The sequence below is a fragment of the Corvus brachyrhynchos genome, unplaced genomic scaffold (assembly GCF_000691975.1).
Source record: "Corvus brachyrhynchos isolate BGI_N302 unplaced genomic scaffold, ASM69197v1 scaffold255, whole genome shotgun sequence".
Classification (NCBI taxonomy): Eukaryota; Metazoa; Chordata; class Aves; order Passeriformes; family Corvidae; genus Corvus; species Corvus brachyrhynchos.
This window is the reverse complement of record NW_008238358.1, coordinates 151,039-171,914: the sequence shown is the minus strand read 5'-3', so window position 1 is coordinate 171,914 and position 20,876 is coordinate 151,039. Positions and strand designations below refer to the sequence as shown.

General features: G+C 41.3%; 1 protein-coding gene across 1 annotated transcript in view; it reads right to left on the bottom strand.

The window, feature by feature from the left end:
• Positions 1-9,920: 9,920 nt before the first annotated feature.
• The window catches only part of BMPR2 (bone morphogenetic protein receptor type 2), a 60,339-nt gene continuing 49,383 nt past the window's right edge, over positions 9,921-20,876 (bottom strand). The window contains exons 13-14 of the mRNA XM_017735558.1: positions 19,109-20,370; positions 9,921-17,440 (exon numbers count right to left, since the gene is read on the bottom strand). Of these exons, the coding sequence (XP_017591047.1) occupies positions 17,190-17,440; positions 19,109-20,370 (1,513 nt within the window). The 3' untranslated portion in view covers positions 9,921-17,189. The remainder of the gene's footprint in view (positions 17,441-19,108; positions 20,371-20,876) is intronic.

The following is a 20,876-nucleotide window of genomic DNA, read 5'->3' as shown; positions in this document are numbered from 1 at the left end:
TCCGGGCTCCTTCACACCGCCACGGGGCCGCGCTCCGGGCTCCCTCACGCCGCCACGGGGAGAGCTGCGAGCCGGCAGTGGCTCACCCGCCTCTTGGTCCCGTTCTAAGAGACCATTATTCCTATTCCATTATTTCTAGCCCAAGGTGCACTCCAGGAGGGGACGGGGCTCCACAACGGTTTATCCAATCGCTTTGCCACCAGCTCGGTGTTACCGATGATGGCACCAGAGACGTGGGCAATATCCAGGCAGACTTGACCCCCTTTTCCCTTAATTGCTGTGTTTACTCTCCCCCCTTAGGTCAGATTAGTTGCATCTTCATTGTAATCTTTTAATAATATTTGTTAACTGCTGGCATCCTCTTAACCAAATTTATACAGCAGAGCAGTGAATACGTGCATGGAACAGGCCTTAGTTCATGTGCTTGGTTATTTAGATGCAAGGCAAACACGTTAATGCCCTCAACACTAGAGAGAATCAATAAACCTTTCTTCTGTCTTTATTACAAATGCCTTCTGAGCTACCAGAACGTACACAAATTCTTTTCAATACTGCTCTACAAGTTGGATGTTGCAATTGAAAAGCATTGCTATGATACGAATGGTGTGCCAATTTACATACTGCTCTCTGTTCAGCTTGGTTGTGCTTGGGTTTATATTTTTCTCTCTCCTTTGCTGTTTCTGATTGAAACCCACTTCACTTAAAAATCCCTACTTCCCCTTTGAAGAGCTCCATCCTTGTGGCTGACAAGTTAAACAAACCTGAAAAGCAAGACTATGTGCACAGGCCTTTCTTAAGGATGCCTGGATACTGGCCTACCTAAAGCCTTGAAGGGTAAAGCTCTTGTCAGAGCTGAGAGCTTTTCATGAGAAATCTGACCGACAAAAGAGACCAGGGCAGATGTAGTGATGAGGTGTTGTGGAGTAAGCTCTTGCATTCTGGATTAATTACATTTATTTTGAAAGGCATTATGCTTGCTCACAGGTACTGTAAATGCTAGTAACACGGCCTGAAGCTGCATGGGCCAATCAAAACTGGCTACAAGAGGCTGTGTCCAGTCTCAAGAATTACCCTGTGCTACCCCTGAAAGTGGCTGCCAAACGAAGGCACCAGAAGCCTGGCAGATCATCATCAGTCCTATTATGTCCCTTTCTTCAACTGTGCAATTTACTTATGTTATCTTGTAAATTATGCATAGGGACACTTCCCAGTCCTTTTCTTGTAGCCATCACAAGCACTGCTGGTACAATTTGGCAAGGCACCAAAATCACCACATAACCCATAATAAATGAAATATCTGGGAGACAGTGCTCTCCTCACTGGGGATGGCTGAGAGGCAGAGAACAGTATAAGCTGTGTACTGCTGTCATTGGGGGTGAAGGGATCTCGTAATTCCCTCAGTGACTCCACGTATATATTGAAAAGAACCTCAGCTTTAAAGCTCTCCATGGGTAAATACCCAGGAAGTAGAAAACCAGCACGCAGCATGTCTGGAGAAATAAATGGAACCTGTCTGCTGCTTTGTCCTTCAGCAGTTTCTGTGACTCATCTGTGGGGCAACACAGCAAAAGAAGTTTTTGAGAAGGGGAAGAAAAGAGTCTGAAACCTTCCAAAAGCCAGTTTTGCCATAACTCAAAGTAAGGTCAAGGGACAAGGAGAATACGTTTTTAGGAACTAAATGGCAAGATGGACATTGTCAGATCCCAAGGGAGGTGATCAACAAAATAACAGCTATGTTTTCACCAACTAGCAAAACACCACAGCTGGAGAACAGCCCTACCTGGAGCTGCTAGCAGAAAGCACCAGGGGAGATGTGGACTTTTCAGCTTCTCACCCAGTCCCACCAGCAAGGAGGCTGGAGGGCACAAGAGGCTGGGGGGACACAGGCAGGACAGCTGACCCCAAAGGGATGTTCTGCACCACACAGCAGCAAGCTCAGCATATGAACGAGGGGGAAAGCTGGCTGGGGGCTGCTACTCCAGGACTGGCTGGGCTTTGGTTGGCGGGTAGTGAGCAATTGCAGTGTGCATCGCTTGCTTTCTGTATTCTTCTATTATTGTTATCTATATATAATATATAGCTCTATATATTGTATCTCTATAATATCTAATATATTATATTAGTATCTATTATCATCATATGCCCTATTAAACTGTCTGTATCCCAACCCACAAATTTTACTTTTTTTTCCCCCCAGTTCACTTCCCCCACCCACTGGGAATGAGCGAGAGAGCAGCTGTGTGGGGTTAACCTGTCAGCTGCCTGACAGGTTAAACCACAACAGCAGCCCAGAACAGTGCACAGTTACCCTAAAGAAGGTTAATTTATGCAGCGTTTGTTTCACTTCTTTGCTGCAATTTTCAGTGAAGAGCAGAAGATGCAGTTCTTCCTGCTGTGACAGCACCCACTCCCAGCGCCTGCACAGCTGTGCAGCAGACTTTCACCCCAGTTTATGCTCACCAGAAATACTGGAAGCAGTACTTCCCAATACTTGCAAGCAGTGTGCCATAAAGATACTTCTAAGGCACAAAATATTCTGAATGCACTCTTATTCCTGTTACAATTTTGAAGAGGCCAAAAATGACAGGTACTGATTCAGTGATTTTCATACTGCATGCTATGGAACCAAGTCACGACATGGATTGCAGAAGATACCTGTGACAATTGTAGTGCTCCCCACATTATTGTCACACTGCAGAGGTGGCACTGCTCCACACAGTTGCTGTGAGAATATAAAGCAAAGTATTTATGTGTACTCCTCATCATCAGTTGTATTGCTTTGCACGCAGCTCAACATGTAAAGTCATGTACTCAGACCTACTCAAACATCGTGTACTTCTTACGTTCATTTGTTTAAACTGTAACAAATGTGTTACAACAGGATCTTACTCCTACATCTTATGGAAATAATGGAAAGAGCTAAAGCAGGATTATGAACTTGAAATAGTTTTGAAACTCTTTTTCAATTACAAAATAACCCAAAGCCTCAAAACAAAACCTCAGCCCCACATAACTTGGATTCAGATCCCCCAGACTCCCCTTGCAATTCACACCTCTCAGGCTCTGGGTTTTTTTCAGCTGTCACCTTCCTTTCTGCCTGCACACTTTGCCAAATGCTGTCCAGGCCACCTCTGAGCAATATATTCCATATGGTTTCATGTGGAACCTCTAGGCCAGGGTTTCTTCAAATAAGTGACAGCCTTACTCTGGCCATAACACCTAATGTAATGGTGGCAACAGTGATCCAAAAAGTAGGAATGAAACTCCTCATCACCACAGAGGCTGTGAGCCTTCTACCAGCAGCATGTGAATCTGCCTTTTAGTGACCACAGTCACCTTAGTAACTCCAACTGCCCTGGAGTCACACGTGATCCCACGTACACAGGACCCATCTCTGTGTCTCCAGCTCCCCTCTGCCTGGAATTTTTATCAACCCATTGGCCCTGGGAGCTCAGCAGATACTGCTTTGCTCACATACCAGGCTGAAGTGCCACCGCAGGAGGTGGCGAGCACTCCCACATCCCACTGGAGGTCCTCGGCACCCATCCAAAGTCCTGCCAAAATGTGCTGCTTTGTACTCAGTGCTGGGAGATGAAACCTAGGTATGGCAGCCGGCTCCTTATGTGCAAGCTGTTGGCTCTTTCTTAAAATATGGTGTGTGGTAAATGCTGCAGATATGAACAAATCAATCCAAAGGCGGGAAGCACATTGAATGCCCTCAAGGGCAGACTGATCAAACACACAGAGCTGCATGAACAGATCTGCAACCTGCTGAAAGCAGGGATGTAAACAAGTCAGGGAATTGGTCAACTGCTAACACCAAATGAAAAGCAGAGAAACAAGGGTCAAAGAGGTTTAACTAAGCTGAGAGGCCCAAATCACTACTGTACTACTAGTACAGCTAGTAAAACAAATAATACTTAAGGAGTTATCTGGTACTTCAGACTGAAAATGTGTGAATAGTACTGCTCACTGCTCATAATAATATACATATAAAATGTTCTGTTAAAATAATAGTAAACCTTACAGAAAATGACTGTACTTCAAGCAGCTTCAAGTATGTTATTGTCTTATTCTAAAATCAAATAAATGCAAAGCAGCACATGTAGAGGAGCAATCTACTGCCTGAAATTGTTTTTTTACCTACAGTTAATGTAAGCAATATTGAAGGTTAAAAGACTAGAGATTCTGGGAGTCTAATCTAAACATTAGCTTACGCCTCAGGATATTTCATTGCATTTCTCATCTCTCCCCTGCAGAGTGAGTTTGTTTTGCTTGTTTATGTGGGTGTTCAACATCAACTGGAGAAAAAGACATTTAAAAAAATAGGACAAATATAATAGAATTTGCTTCACACAAAACCTGTAAGAGCCTAGTTTACATTCCAGAATATCTGTGGGGATTTGAGAAGGCAAACAGATTGAAATAAGGTATTAAGATTAAAACAATAAAAAACAACAGATGGGACTTTGGACATAAATCAAACTCCATGCAATAAGAAAAATGCAAAATGCACTCTTGTCACATTTTATAAGGTGTAGTCTTTAAGAAAAGTTGGCATAGAAATAACATTCAGAGGCTTCGGTGCCTCACTGGCATTAAGATAACACATTTTTGACAAAGAAACTCAGTTCTCAATGCAACAATTACATGCAGGCTTGGGAGACGCTCCCACTGCACATTGCTGGCACATGTAATTAACTGGGAAAAGCACGAGGTTAATTTCTTTAGAAGCCAATGCTAAATTACCTACATGTGACATGTTTTTCCACACATACAGATCAGTTTTCTGAGCATGTGTTCAATGTCAGCAGCAACACTAAGCGATACCCCTGTGGTGAGTGTCCAGCTGCTGAAGGAGAGGGGCAACTGGAGTCCTGCTTGCTTCAGGGATGGGACCTGAAACTGTTCTTGGACTGGGATAAGGGAAAAGAACGAGCAGCAGGAAAGGCATGTTGTCCACCAAAGCCCAGAATCTTTTTTTCAGTAATATTGAGAGAAGTGGCCTAGTTCACTTAAACAAGAGACAGTATAATCTCCCCCAGGTATCCTGCAAGATGCTGGAATGATAATTTGCACATGATTCCTCCCCTTCAATAATAAAACTTTCCTTCCTTTTAGGAAGCAAGCAATCTTTCTTTATCTTTCAAAAACTTAGCTTTTTTAGCTCATATTTACAGAGCTTGCAAATATATAATTTGTCTGTATTTGTGTTGTGTATAGAGATGTAATGTGTTTCTGTATTTCTAGTCTCATGTTGGAAGAATATGTGCAAGCTATAGAAGGAAATTCTTGATTTACAAACATTAAACACTGATTGCTCCAGCAAGGCACCAGCAGTTTCTGTACTGTGAGCACACTGGAATTACATAGTATAAAATATTTATTTCAAATGCTGACACTATTAGTTAATTTGGTAAGTGACAATATTTCAGTAATGTAGGTTTTATGACCATGTTGTCATGTAGGATGATAAACATTCTGTAAGTTTAAGTGTAAGCGATGAATAGGCATATAACTACAGACACTTGAGAGTTCACTCTTTCTGATTCAGGCCTACAATCTTGTTTTGCTTCTACTTGTTCATATAACATTTAGAAAAGCTAAAGAATTGGTGGAAAGCATGTTGGCATGGCTTATTCATGCACTGAGAGGCAGTGACAAAATGATTTTTCTTCTCTCTCTACAGACATACACTAGCTCTGTAGTTAAACTAATTAACTTGAGCAGAGTGTGTGACTAAGCGTGAGTGTGTGATTCTCCAGTTTGGGAAAACACTTACTCAGAAAGAATGGATCAAGCAGAGCTCTGAATCCTCCCTTGCACTCATCCATGGGCAGCAGGGGAGCTTTTAACTTGTTTGGTCACATCTGAGCCAGACATCAACTTATCTCCATGGTAGCACCCCATCCTCATGCACTGCACCTCCCATTCAGCCTGACTGCCTCCAGGAGAGCCAGAGAGCCATCACTGAGAGAGAGGATGTCAGCTTGGAGAGGAAGAAAGCAAAGGTGGCCAAAGCCCCAAGCCCCACTGCTGTTCACAGCCAAGTGCTCAGACAAGGTGTCAGGTTCATTCTACTCAGCAGGAGCAGGCAGACATCTCCAGCAGTTGTGGCTGGCATGGCTAAGCTGGTGCTTCATCATGGTGAGCCTGCAGCATCCCTCTTCTCCTTGAGGTCCACCCTGAGCTGCGTGCTGGGCTGTCCCATCTCCCCCAGGGAGGGGCACCTCCCTCATGGCTGCACGCTGAGCAAGAGCTCAGCCTGCAAGAGCCGTTCTCAGCTCTGCCATACACCAGCACGGAGCCGCAGCTCTTCAGCTGGCAGCCCACCAGGGGCTCATCCTGGAACAACCCTGCCCTTCCTCCTGCTTCCCTCCCCCGCTTCCCCAGCAGACTCCAGTTCCTCTGCCTGCCTCCCGCACCCCAACCCAGGACAGGGGAAGGATTCCCGAGGCTGTTGTTGGTTTGCCACAGGAGAACCTGTGAGCCCTGCCTATGGGCTGGCTGCTGAGCTGGGGTTAACACAGTGCCCAAATCAAGTCTTCTTGGTACTGCTGTTTGCTTCTGCCTGGCTGCAAATACTGCTCGTGTCACTTACAGTCTCAGTTCACAGCTTATGTAAGTAGACGGGAACTTCTGCTTGTCTGTGCCTTAAAAGCACATTTCCATCCCTCATGATCACAGGGTGAAGCTCAAACACATTATTTAGTTGCATTCTGGTTTTCCAGAAGCAAACAATAAATAAAGTTACCTGGCTTAATAGTGATTTTAAGCCAGCCATTTCTGAGGCCTGATTCAGAATTGTTAGTGGTCCTGCAAGAAAATTCTTGGAATGGCAACAGAAATACAGGTTCCCAATAAAGTATTTCCACCTCAGCAGAGATCAGTCCTGCAGGAAATTCTCTGGTCACCCATACACACGTTGGCTGCACCAGTACAGCTGATGTGGGCATCAGCAATGCCTACCTCCTGGGCTAGGCAGACCTATACCCTGCTACAGTCACTTGTGTCAGATCTGATTTTTTAACTAATCTAGAGACCTGGAGATGCTAGAAGTTACTTTTTACAACACATCTGCAGGGATCAATTATTACCTTTCCAGTAAGAGGAAAGGGAGAGGGGGACAAAGGGAAAGAAAGGGAAGGAGATGGAAAAAACAGGTGTAATTTCAATATTACAGCAGACTGGCAAAATACTGGTCACCGCAAAGCACACAGACTGTCAGGAACAAAACCAGGAACAGAGCACAAGCCAACCTCGCTTCCCATGCACACAGTCCCATGTGCACAAAAGTACCTTATGAAAACTGTTATTTCTAGTCATTCTGATTAGGAAATCTGATAGCTTGTGGCATGAACTTCTCCCAAACAAAGGCTGCAATAGGTGACAGGGGAAAGCGAACAGGCCTGTACCATTCCTAGGAGCTGCTTGCAGGCCTGTTACAAGCAGTGGCACTGGTAAAACAAGCTGTACAACCTCTGTACCCTCTTTATCACAACGCCCTACACTACCTTTCCTGTTAGCACTTGGCAGCAACAACAAAGAAATTGGGCCAAAGACGAATGCTGAATTCTACAGTGTTGCTGATGCCTGAAACAAGTCTCTCTAGCCTCCCTTCATGCTTTCTCCTTCCTCGAATCGACCTCATGTACTTGAGGTGCTGCCCACTGGCTTTTGGCCATTATCTGCCCAAACCACCTGCCTGCTCTCTACTGACCGTATGTCCTTGTTCTCCAAAGGACTTGATTGGACTGTGATAGAGGGTGCTGAAAAGCTCCTGTCCTGTGAATTGAAATGCACCTGGATCAGCTGTTTCCAACATTTCTCAATATTTGCATCCTTAACATTTTCCGTGCTCATGTGAGCCCCATCTAGAAAAGCCATTTGCTCAGACACCACATAGTAAATACAGACTTGCTTTCCTTAATCACCTCCCACAGACCAGCTGTCCTTAGGCAGCCTTATTTGTTGTCTTTGTGAAAGAAGCATCAGTGATCCCCAAAGCATGACTCCAGCACAGATCACCATTTGTGGATTTCTCACAAACTTTCCCTGTGGTACTGAGAGCTGAAAGAAGATCCCCTGACATAAAGGCAGAATACCCAAGTGTGCCATTTAAATTCCAGGGATCAAAACATTTCAACACTTCACTGGATGGAGAATGACAATGTTTCAGGTTAACATGAAAAGCTGAATTTATACAAATATTTTGGTACAGCTGAGTTTTCCTGCCGTGGAAAATTAACCTTCTTATCCAATAGAATGCGTTTTAGGTCATGGCAGTGAGCAGATGTCTATAATCTCCTGCACATGGAGAATTTCCATAACATCAGAATTAGCAAGAAGTAAATAGGGAAAAAAACCCTGAATGGAAACAAATGGAAGACTGACGTGGCTGTGTTCCACAAAGTACGTTCTGCAGCTGCATCACTGCTCTGGAACAAAGGGGAGTATAATTATTGTTGTTTTACTTTCATTTCCCATTAGCAAAGCAAACGCGAAAAAAAAGTGGTTGTTATTTCTGCAGGGGAGAGCTGGCAGAGGTGAGCGTATGAGGTCACACAGGGAAATTATGAGGAGACTTTCTTAAGCCCGAGTAGCTCATGCACCCAATGAAAAATCTATCAGTAAAATTCACCATTAACACTCTGCTCCTGCAGGGCTGAGTCAGGCTTCTCAGATGCCCTGAGGATAAGGCACAGCCACACCTGCTGGGGTAGGGCAGGACTTGGCTGCTCTTACTCTCAGCTAAGCCAAGAGTGAGAATTGCTTTTGGGGACACATGTACTTTTGTCATGCTGGCCCCTGCTCCCAGTGTGCTTCCTGCTTGCAGGGAAAGCAAGGCCTGCCATGGTCCCTTCCTGTAGCCAAAGGTTTCTAAGTTCACTTGTGGGGCTGAGATGATTTGCCATACAGGCAGATACTCAACCATACACTACTTGCCTCAGTTTGTTTCTTCCTCCTTATTTATGACAGCAAGAAATGAAGCTCCTCATTCTGTCTCCCTTCTTTCTTTGAATTTTGGAGTTAATTCTTTGGCCAGAGACTTGCACCACTTATTTGCTTGCAAAACTCATCACCGTGGATAGAGAAAAATAAATTAACAATAATTGAGGAGGAGAGACAAAAGCAACAAAGCAACTGAGCTGCAGGATGGATGCCACCAGTCTGTGTATAGTAGAAAGCACCAGTCAGTGGAAATTTGCAGCATCCTTCTACTGTAACTTAATCCATCTTTTTCAGTTCTGCTGGACAGGATAGTAGCTCTGGGCTGGGAAAGCTTCTGCTTGTAAGAATGCCAGGATATTGTCTCTTCATGGGGAGGGGGAAGTGCAATAGTTTGTGTGGGAAGCGTAAGAGGTTACTCTCGCAATTCCTGTCCCAGCTGCAGAGGTTGTTGCTTGCTGTGTTCCTCCACACGCCTGGTTGATGTAAATCCTGTGCTCTCCCCAAGCACCAACCAAAACTGAAGGAGGAAAGTATTTAGTTTAATACCTTTTTTTCCTGTTTTCGTTTTCTGTTTTTCTGCATTTACACTTAGCAAGCAGACAAAGTGTGACAAGAGGTCATGCAAGGCCTGCTGCTTTGAAATGTCTGCAAAACTGTGTTCAATTCCAACACAAGCATCTGACCTGGCTGGCCAGTGAGAAAGGGGGAAGAAGGGAGCAGAGCCACTGCACTACTCCAGCAGGGGCAAGTCCCAGTGATTCCTAATGCACAGGACCACCTGGGAACAAGGCAGGGTGGGACCTGCTCATTCCAAAGGTGTTTGGAAGTCCTATTCAGCCCTTAGTCATCAAGTAATTCCTTATCCTCCAACCAACACAGCTGCAATGGGGTTTTCCTCTTCCTTTCACTCCTGGAGCATACTACTGCTCGTGGCCAATAATGACATGAACCACCAACAAAAGACCATGCTTTTTGTCATTAATATGATCTTTAATAAATGGAATAATGCACCATTTTTACAGCAAGCCTTTTCTCTCAGGCCTAAAGAATAGCCTTTTAAATGTTCTTATCCAATGTCTCTGTATCAATACAATCTCTTTATTTAGGTTTATATATAACAAAGCAATTCTTACAAGTATTCATAGAAAACTCTGTAGTGGCTTTAACAATGTCAGCTTTCATAGTGGCATCCACAGATGATTAAAAACCAAAAATTAGCTTTTTATTTCATACTCACACTGTTCCATGAAACACAACTTATACAGCATAGCAAGGGTATTGGGCAGCTTATACAAAAGAAATAACTGAAAGCAATTATTTATAAATTCATACATGATATTTCCTCAGTCGTTTGAGAGGAAAACCAAAAATACCCGTTAACAAAAGGGTTCTGATGAGACTCCATATTCTAGGATTTCTCCCCCTCTTCCCCCAGAAAAGCTCGCTCAGAAAGTAATGCTCTCTTTACAGTCTTTCATGAGGAAAATGGCAGTTTCACATCTTATTTCAGCTTTTACAGAAGACCAAACCCTAGAAATTTGTTCTTGCCATGTTTATTTTCCTCTTATACTGCATTTGGGGGAAAATAATCAACAGCGATTGTAAAATATGATTCCAGCTTATATAAATGTGAATAGAGCACACTTTCCTCTAGAGACAAAAAGCAGACAAGAAACATATACATACAAACCGTTTTAAATACATTTCAACAGTGTGAAAGAGAGAGAAGAGTCACCAATCAGGAAATTCAAAAGTGACAAATGAGTCAGCTATAACTAGGACTTGCCTGTTTGTTCTTGTGACTTCTTACAAAGACCAGAAACATTAACTATTTTCTGAATAAACAAGACTGAAGTGTGATACTTCATGATACAGTTCTGAAGCACAAAAAAGAAAGTGAATCAAGTGCTCTAGAAATAAACCTCACACGTTTGCTGTCTTAAAAACAAGTGAATGGGCTACAAAAGTGGACGTCTGGGAGACCTTGGAACTAGGAAGTTAAAAAGGCTAATTATTTCTGCTTTAAAATAGTGACCAGGTGAGATGCTGTGCCCCTGGATAGATACACTCCGGTGATACATCTGCAGTAGTTTGCAAGGACTGGGAAGAAATCCTTCCTTCCTGTGCTGTGAAAGCATGGTGTATGCATTGAAGTTAACCAACTGAATGACTTGAAAATTCAAACAATTGCTGATGAAAACACCAATAGGCTTTGAAAAATACCGGATGATTACACTATGAATTAGCGTAACTCCAACTAGTTCCTCCTTATTATGCACACGGGTACATTAAACCACAGTGAAATAAACAAAAATGGCCATAAGAACTAATTTGTATTAGTAATGCACTGCTAACAGAGACCTGCATGGAGCCCAGATCAACACTAAAGGGCCTTGGTGTAAATGAGGTTTTATCTTGAACCCTTCCACTCCCACTTCCCCAATGCAGTTCCACTTCTTGACAAAGCCACAGCTGCCCTGTGCTGACCCAGCACGACAGCCTGAAACCCCCCTCGGCAACCCCTGGCAAGGCTCAGGAGCCAGGGCTGCCCCCTGCAGTCCCCACATTCCACATCAGCTTTCCTAGGGCTAATCCTCCCCAGAAATGTTTACCACCACAGCCAGCAGAACCTACCCCTCCTTTGCCCACAGTCAAAGGCAGACTCCTCTTGGATTCCAAGAGCACTGGGCTCAGCCGTGAGCTGATGAGGTGCCCACTCCCTCAGAAACACCGGTGCTGAACGGAACGTCCACCTGGATTTGCAGGAGCACCCACATCTGTTATTGCAGAAATGGAAGTTCTGCCTCCAATTTTACTCAGTACAGAAGAAACCCCAAAATGAGAAATCTGATTTGTTACTCTTTCATGTCAAAACTGAACCTACTTGGGGGGTGGGTGAGATCAAAAAGGGATGTATTTCTATAGCTACAGTTTCATATGACAATATAGAAGCCTAAAATGTAATTGGATTTCATGGACTAAAATACTATATTTAAATTGCAACCACGCACATAACTATAGCTACTACATAAAAAAGCCTTGTAAAAATTATCATGTGTTAAGTGTTTTGGGTTATTTTTTGATTTTTGAGAGAGGTATCTTAAATTACTCAGCTTCAGATAAAGTTTGTCATGTGCATTTCCAGGTTTCTCTCTCTCTCTGTCATAAATCCATTCCACCCAATCAATCAGTGACAAGTCTGTCATGGGAGATCTTGAACTGCTGGACTATGTGTCACAGTCTGACTCCAGCTTTACTGTGATGCACCACAGACAATTTTAAAATGGCATATGAAACACCACCCCCCACCCCCCCATATTATACTTTCTACCAGTGCTACCATCTGATGCTGTAACTCACAGAATTTATTCCTGGAACTTACACACAACATACATATGCATCTAAATACATAGAGAGTTTACATAAAAATATATATATCTGGCTTCACTGCAATATGTATAGTTTTTTCACTGAAGAAAGGCTTGAGGTTGAACAAAAATAGTAAGCACATTTTAAAAACAAGGTTAGTATATTCACGTGTTAAAATGGGTACAGGGAGACCAGACAAAAAAGTTCAAATAATCCAAATTTATGCAAAATACTAAGTTGTCCAGTTTATGATCCAACTTTCAAAGACAGATCAATCATATTTCAATTTACTTTGATGAGCTGCTACAAATTTTCCAATTACACATCAGGTCATTTATATGCTACTGTGCTTGGCAATTATTATTTTTATGGCTTAAACCCAGCCTGTTTCAGCAATGGGACCAGCCATCATTTTTATACAAATAAAAATTACAGCAAAATTACTTTCTAATGTATAGACTAAATATGTGAATTTTTAAATTCTCCCTAATTAGGCCAGAAATATCCACAGTAACATTTCAATGGCAGTATGGCTATGAACTTTTGAGTATATTTCATTAAAGAAAATTATAATCTGAACATAGACACAGTAATGTTATTTTAGTGTATAGTTTTTAACATTTTAAAAAGGAGTATCATTAGAGCAAAATGCACTGAACACTGGAACTAGGGCATATACAATGTATACATAAATATTTTTAAATAAGGATTCATTACTATTAAGTTTGGGCCAATAATTAACTCCATACAATTAAAGAACTTCCTTTTCTCTTCTCTGAGGCAGGTAGGATTCTAGATTTTAGAGAAAGGTGACAGGTGGGACGATATAAATGTTCTAAACATATTTATGAGGTGAGTTTTTTTTGTTGCTTGTTTCCTGAAACTTGTCCACATCTATCTTGCATTGTTTTGTGCCCAGTGCACGGAAAAAAATCAAAATGTGTTGCCTTTGAAAATTAGGTAATTTTCTATATGAAAACAAGAGACAAACGAGTGCCACTAAGAAAGCAAAACAAGAGTGGAAATGTTGTTCCGGAAAATATTCTAATGATGATACAATCAGATGGTTTTCTTTTAAATTAGGAATCCCTTTACTTTAGCTGTGCAGTTTAAGTGCATCTTGGAGTTTCAAGAAAGGCCTTGGTAATACTAACTGGCTAGCAAATGAAGCTATAAAGCATTATAAACAAATTCAGGGAAGTGTTGCAGATATCTGACCTGTAAATACCAATTGTAGAAGACTATGAGGCATGTCTGTTCAAAAGTTTTGGAATTCACATTCTAAAAAACGTGTTATGTTGGTAACTCTATTACAGTAAACAAAACAAGAGACAATGCATTAACCTAAGCAACTCTCCTGGCTTCTCCTAGTAAGCCATTTTCTATAACCAGCAATATTTTGGATTTTGTCTTATTTAGACAAACATCAAAAGTCTGCTCTATCATTTTACTTGAATTATCCATTATAAATTACCATAACAAATATTCTACTATTGCCTATTTGACAGTGGCACAATTAATAGGTATTTACACTGCCATTCTATTTTCATTTTGCTGTATTTATCTCGTCTGCCATATACGTGAGAAATTGATAGAAAATTATCAACTTTCATAATTTTCCTTCTTTTTCTTTAAACCAAAGAAATAAAGCAAAATCATAATTCACAAGGAAATAAATCCTATTTGTCTTCCTTGTTTATAGGACATTTATCAACTATCCCTGTGTTTGATTTGTAGAATTCTTTCTCTTACATGTATTTTCTTGGTTAAGGATGATTCCCTGTGGCATGAGATAGTATTTAGTATCATTTAACTTACAGAGAAAGTATTCTATGGAGACTGGATTATGTACTGTGAAGAAAAAAACCAGCATTACTAAATTAAACATTAAAACCAAACTGCTAATCTGATTTCATCTAGCCGTGCAAAATTACAGTATTTTGGTACCTACTTAAGAGTTTGCTTTGACTGACCTTTAAAAAAGAATAGATTTTTCTCTATTTAATCTATAGGGTATTTAGTGATAAAGTATATTTTTCTATCGTGTTACAAATTATATTTATCCGTGGGAGATTGCACAGCCAATCTTGCTACTAATTATAATTCATTCCAAAGGCCCTCCAGCAAGTAATAGAAATAGACAAAGGAAAAAATAAAAGTATTGTTTAAGAATGTTGAAAGAAAACTGCAGAACAACATTTTCATCTGGTATTAAAATCATTTTGATCGCATTGATCACAAAAAAGTTGGATTTCTTACAAAGGCATGGCCTGCAAAGAAAGGCTAAAAGACTGGTGCAAATCTGTCTCAGCAGAAGGAAGCAGCAGTCAAGAGAAGTAATTCTTCTTTCCCCAGAGTAGTCTGAGTTAGTAGGAGTCCTAAATACTCTTTTCAGCCCACATTCTGAAATGCTGATGGATGATACATGCAAGGCAAAGCAAAGTCATCGGGAAAGTAGAGAAGAACCTTCAACACCACGCTACAGTGCTCACCACAAAACAACACCGCGTGCTGCAATCGGAGACTCACAGGAGGCCAGAAGAGAAGAGAACCACAGTGAGCAATGTGAACAGAATGCCAGAAATTCTGATTCAGGTCTTGAAACCCAGCTGAGCAACTGGCAGGTTTTCAGCATCTGGGACGTGAGACTGAAGCAGATGGGAAGCCAGAGAGTGAATTAAAAGTCAAACCAGAAGAAGGCTGTATTTTTGAAAAGGAGAGATATAACTGTATTATACAGGGAGAAAACGTAATTATGCCTCAGAGATGAGAGGTACTATTTGAACTGGTGCTTGAAGAACATAGGGAGCTCAAAATGTGCCTCGTGGCTTGTATTTCTACAACTACACTTAATCAGAGTCTGGATTTATAGTGCTATCTCTTGGAGATATCTAGAATCTAAGAAATGTTAAGAAGCATTACAAGAGAAAATCATAGCAATCAAGCACAAGCAAGGGATTTTGGGGAACAGCAAGAATCAGATGTAAGCAAGGCATGTATTAGCCTAGTTGGATCAACATATAGAGAAGAACAGGGTTGGCAAAGTTTACCTCAGGGGGAAAAAATGGTAAAATGGCAAGGAAACAAATGAGCTTAAAAGCAGAGAGCATCTGCTTCAGTCAGCTGAAAGGAGACAGGCTGGGGGAGACAATTGTTTGCTGCCAGTATCCTGCCACAGGAGTCTGGCAGGCTAACCAAATTGATTTTCTTTCTTTGAACATCACCAGTTTTCAGATGAAGTGATAAATCTTTGCTTGTTACCAAAGACTGATGTGTTACACTTTTTTATATCCAAATAGTTTTTACTGAAGTGTTTTCAATTGGAAAGAATGTTTCTCAGGTGGAAGGCTATTTCTTAGGTGGAAGGAGGTTCTAACTAATAAGAAAATTAATTTTCTTCCAGTAGACAGTAAAACCAATCACTCCAAAAAAAGGAAAGGTTTACTTGAGATAGTGAAAAAACAATTTATCTGAATACATATTACGTTCACATTCACTGACAGCTAAAATCAATGTGCATACAAACTGAAAGAAGGGACCAAGCAGAATGGAAAAAAATCCCCAACCCTCCCCCACAAACACCCATGAATTTTAAAAGCATGCAATAAATTTTAACAAGATGGATGAGGGCCTCTAAGAACTCTGAAGGGAGGATGAGTTTCAACTCAACTTGGCAACAACAGTCGATCAGGATGCACCTACCTGCATAAGTAATCAGGCTGATTTTTAGCCCATACTGTCTGTAAGGAGGTAAATAAGGAAAGACTTGTGCCTCATCACAAAACTGTTTTGTGCCAAGTAAGATTCATGATTTTTTTTCTCTGTGTAAACAAACTACGTTCACAACCTATCTTCACTCAAGCTTTTAAGTATGGTGATTATTAACAGTTCTGAATAAAATGTATTTTTCAATGTACACCATTAGTGATCTAAATAAGGTTTTACATAAATACAGGGGGTGAAACTGCACACAAAATAAAATGGAAAAAATGGCTGACACTGTTTCCTTAGATTTGTTCAACATTTTGTTACTCAACTTCACAGGCTGGCATCTACTACTATGAAGGAAACACATTTTGATTTGGAAGGATCAAAAGAAAGTTACGGAGCTCAGATTTTTTTTTTTTGTTCCTTTTCTAAAGCCCTTTCAAGTTGGGGAAAATTCATGCACTGTCACCTCTGAGCACAATGTGATATTGGCAGCTGCTTCAAGCTGGCTACGATGTGCAAAGTTCACTGTCATGACTGGCTGACTGCTCAACTGTCAAGGAAAAATTAACAAGTACAAAAATGGGAACATGTGGCAGTTTTAGAAACACACTTTTCAATAAAGCCTACTGTGAACTATAGACTATTGCACATTTCAACATGACACAAGGAAAATAAGGGGTTCAAAAGAGAATACACTTTGTAACATAGAAATATACAGACTAGCTTGTGCACAGAAATCAAAACATGGTTACAAGACACCACTGCAGTCAAACCTGTCTTATAGTCTGCTTATGATCTTAGTGACCTTAAGAAACTGGTCCAAACTGATTATCAGCAATACTTTTTTTTGTTACTTTTTTTTAAAAAAATATTTTGAGACCACATCTTTGATACACATATATATATTCCGTGGTCAAAACAGACAGACTTAACTTTAGCGATACTAAATAAAAGTGCAAAAACGTTCAAAAAAATAAAACAAAATAAAAAAATATGGAAGCATAAGCTACAAATTTTCTGCATAGCTGAAATCTATTTAAAGCGAGTCCTTGGTAGGGGTTGCTGACAGGAGGAGAAAGCAGTTTTTAAAAATGTCTTTCTGCATGTTTGTTTCAAATAATGCAAAAAAAAGGTCATTTGTCGGCTTCTGAAGTATTTCACAGGCAGTTCACCCCTGCGTCCTTAGAGACCATCGTGGTGGCAGTGCCCCCCTCTGCAAGGTACACAGCAGTGCTGGATTTGGGGGGCACTGCCTGCTCACTGCCGTTGTTGTTGACCTCGCAGTGCAGCGGCTCTGTGGAGATGACCCACGTTGACGGACGCCACCGCTTGAGAGAGTACGGAGTCTTCACACGTTTCTTGATCTTCTCTCCTGAGCCTGATTTGCCATCCTGTGAGGAGTCACCTACTGAAGGACAAAAAAACCCAAACCAAAACAAAAAAAACAGAATAGAAAATAGTATTATGAGGAAGGTTAAGATTAGACTGGGGTCCAGGGTTGTTACTTATATGAAACAGAACACAGGAAAAAAAAATCTTTAAACACAGAAGCAACTGTGTGGCAGGGGCATGACAGGTGTATCAACTACAACAGCTGCCACTAAAACAAAGGGCTACATTCTGTTCTCTGTCAGAAATTACTTCAGTGAAGTAATTTGTGTTACCTGGAATGCACATTGGCATCAAACAGGAGAATCAGCATTTGACATTTGAGGGGCTTTTGCAACCATAGTATCTTATATTACCTGTAATGGGAGGTACAAAAACATGTTGCTACTACAGGACAGCAAAGGCTAAAATTTAAATAGTGCAACTGTATGTTAGGTCACCTAATCCTACTCCACCTGGCAAAGCATTTCACCTGAAGACAAAATGGTCCAATCTCTGTTAAGATCTTAAGTCAGGATTTGGAATGCTGGGTTGCAAAACTGACAAAACTAACTTTAATCGCGATGAAACTTCAGCAGTAGAAATCTGATTGTTAAAAAAACACAACCCCTTCTTTTAACCTAACCTTCAGCTAAAGAAAGTCACTGCAATAGTATTTTTTATCTCGGTAAGATTTCAACTCACATCAACATGTTAAGACAAAAATTAAGGTTTCCTACTTAAAAGGAAGGCTTAAACATTCCACTGCTGAATACTCAACTACATTTCTTGGTTTTAAACTTTTTATTTCCAAAGATGCCTGGCACCCCAGTTTACTCCACTAGTATCACAGCATCTTTCTAAACACAGTCACGAGATTTGCAGGCACCTTTCAAGACTACAGTGACTTCTGAAATGATATTTTCTTTAAAATGCACACCAGGAGGTCTTTCCAATAGCTTGAACAGGCTCAAATGCAGAGGATGTACCTAATTTAACTATAACTACATGATTACATTCTTACTGTAAAAAGGAGAGCCCCATTGTAACCTCTTAGACCTCTGGCCATAAAACTCTCTAGAAAGTTTTTCTGAAATAGACTATTAAAATCAATTCCTTCTCTATAATTACTTGGATTAATTTTTATGCACATGGCAAACTGTTGAATTGTTTTAATTGTTGGAGCTAAGACAGCAAAATAGAAAATGAGTGACCATCCTTTTAGACTGAGCTAATACAGTAAAATCAGTTGCTTTAAAACCAAGAAGCATATAGTTATAATAAATTGTTTTAACCAATGCATCTGAGAGAAAGCTATTCTTGAGAGATTGAGGAAAAGTAAGGGAAAGAAGGTATAATGTGCCCTTGCAGGAAAAAAATAGGATGCTTTTTCAATATGCTTTGCAGCTACCAAAGGTAGGAATCTTGCAAGGAATAATGGAAGTTAACCTAGAGTCAGAGTGGATGGGTTAGAAAGAGACAGATTTATTCTGTGTATGAGGAAGGATGATAGTGATCTAATATATTGGAAATGATGGAGACAGGACTTTATCAAAAAGACTGAAATGGTGCTGAGAGAAATTAAATTTATATGAGATTTAATAAGTATGCTTTGAGGAGAGACGGAAATAATTTCTACTCAAGCAGATATATGCAGTTATTAGGTAGAAAAGTGTCAGGGAAACTCTTCAGTCCTGCAGGCACTTACACTGCATACTACTGCTATCCAAACTACTTGTGGCTGACAGATCCAGCGAATTAGGCCTCTGTGCTCTTCTAGTCTGGGTCTGCCCAGGATTCCTCACTACATTCTGGATACTGGCTGCAGCTGTGTCTGGACACGGATTACTGTTGTTGTTGTTGGCGTTTGTTCGGCCATTATCCAGTGGTCGCTCCCTCCTGTCTACCAGGCGGTCCAGAACCCCTTCGTCGTGGCCAACCTGCTGCTCCCGCCTCAACAAGGGTTCGTGCTCATCGGGACTGGAATTGATATTCAGCCGACTGTCCTCCCCACTGAACTGGTTCTGAAGCATTTCCTGGGCCCTCTGCGCTACCGAGCTGCTGGTCTGGCCAGAGGGCACCGTGCCATTGGCATATTGGGTTGTGCCAGCATGAGAGTTTATGCCGTGGCTCCTCCCAGCCACTCCATTCATGGTAACTGTCACAACATGAGGTTCTGCAGCATTGATAGTGTTCATCTTGGCAACGCCTGTTTCCACTTGCTTCAAGTTTGATTTGTGCTTGCCACCAAATTTTAACCGTGGCTCCTTTGTTGAATTTTTGGTGTTTAGAGGGAGGCTAGTAGGCCTCTTCGGAAGGTTCTGTTGCTTGGGTAGAGGATAGACCTGAGCAGATGGGACATCCGGAATCAAACATGCCTGACCATTGCTAGCTTGTGTGAAGTCCTGCTGTCCTGTCACCTCTACTGCAAGTTTTATCAGTGGATAAAGCAAGCTGGAACTAGTGCTGCTGAGCGGATCTGGCCCGCTAAACTGCTTAAGTGAATGTTCCATCAGATTCTCATCAGAGCTTTCTTTCAGGTTCTTATCCACTTCTTTTGGATCCAATTTATTTGTCTCCAAGTCCTCCTCTGTTAGCTGCAGGCAAACAGGGGTGGGCCCACCTGGCTGCATGACATTGGTAGTATGTAAGTTTGTTTCATCCGAATAAGGCATTTCGGATATGGTGGTCATGCCGGTGCTAGGAGTGAGGCCAGTTGTATTGGTGGTGGACAAACTGGTGACACTTGTCTCAGGACTAGGGATGCGAGCCTGTGCTTGCTGCCGCTCGTAGTTAATGGAATTTCTATTCTTTTCTCCTGAAGTCAATGGTGTAGTGGACATTGAATGTTCAGAAGAAATGTTCTTCACTATGCTGTCAGTGTGGTGGATTGAATCTTCAATGTAGGAAGAGGAAGAATAATCTGGATATGGCCTTATCTTTGATACACGTCTATGATGCGACAGATTCCTTTAAGAAAAAATAAGTGATATTAAGATCATATATGTAAAAATCACCTCATACTATAAAGCCTCTCATTTAAGGGAGCTGAGTGTCTTTCTGTTTCTTTTCATGAATAAACTAACGATAGATACAGTACCAACTGAGATATTTCAGCAACTTCCTTGAAAAGTGCTAGGGACAAGAAAACTGGTTTTACTAGGGCAAAATTTCATCATGGATGTTGTTTCCTAAGAGAACAGTAATTTTCTTCTATTTGTCCAATATGCTGTTTGTCCAAGTTTGCCTAAGCTCAGTTTAGAAGGTCCCTCTGTGAGAAATACAGTTGTTCACATACAAGATGCCTGAACTCTGGGGACACACAGGAGATCTTAAGAACACAAGCAATTGGGATTATGATGTCATGCAATACCCATACGCAGACTAGGTCATGTAACATACACCACTTCATGGGTGCAGCAAGCTGTAGCTTCTGTCCTGGAGTGAGCCGAGCGCTGCACTGGGCATTTCCTGCT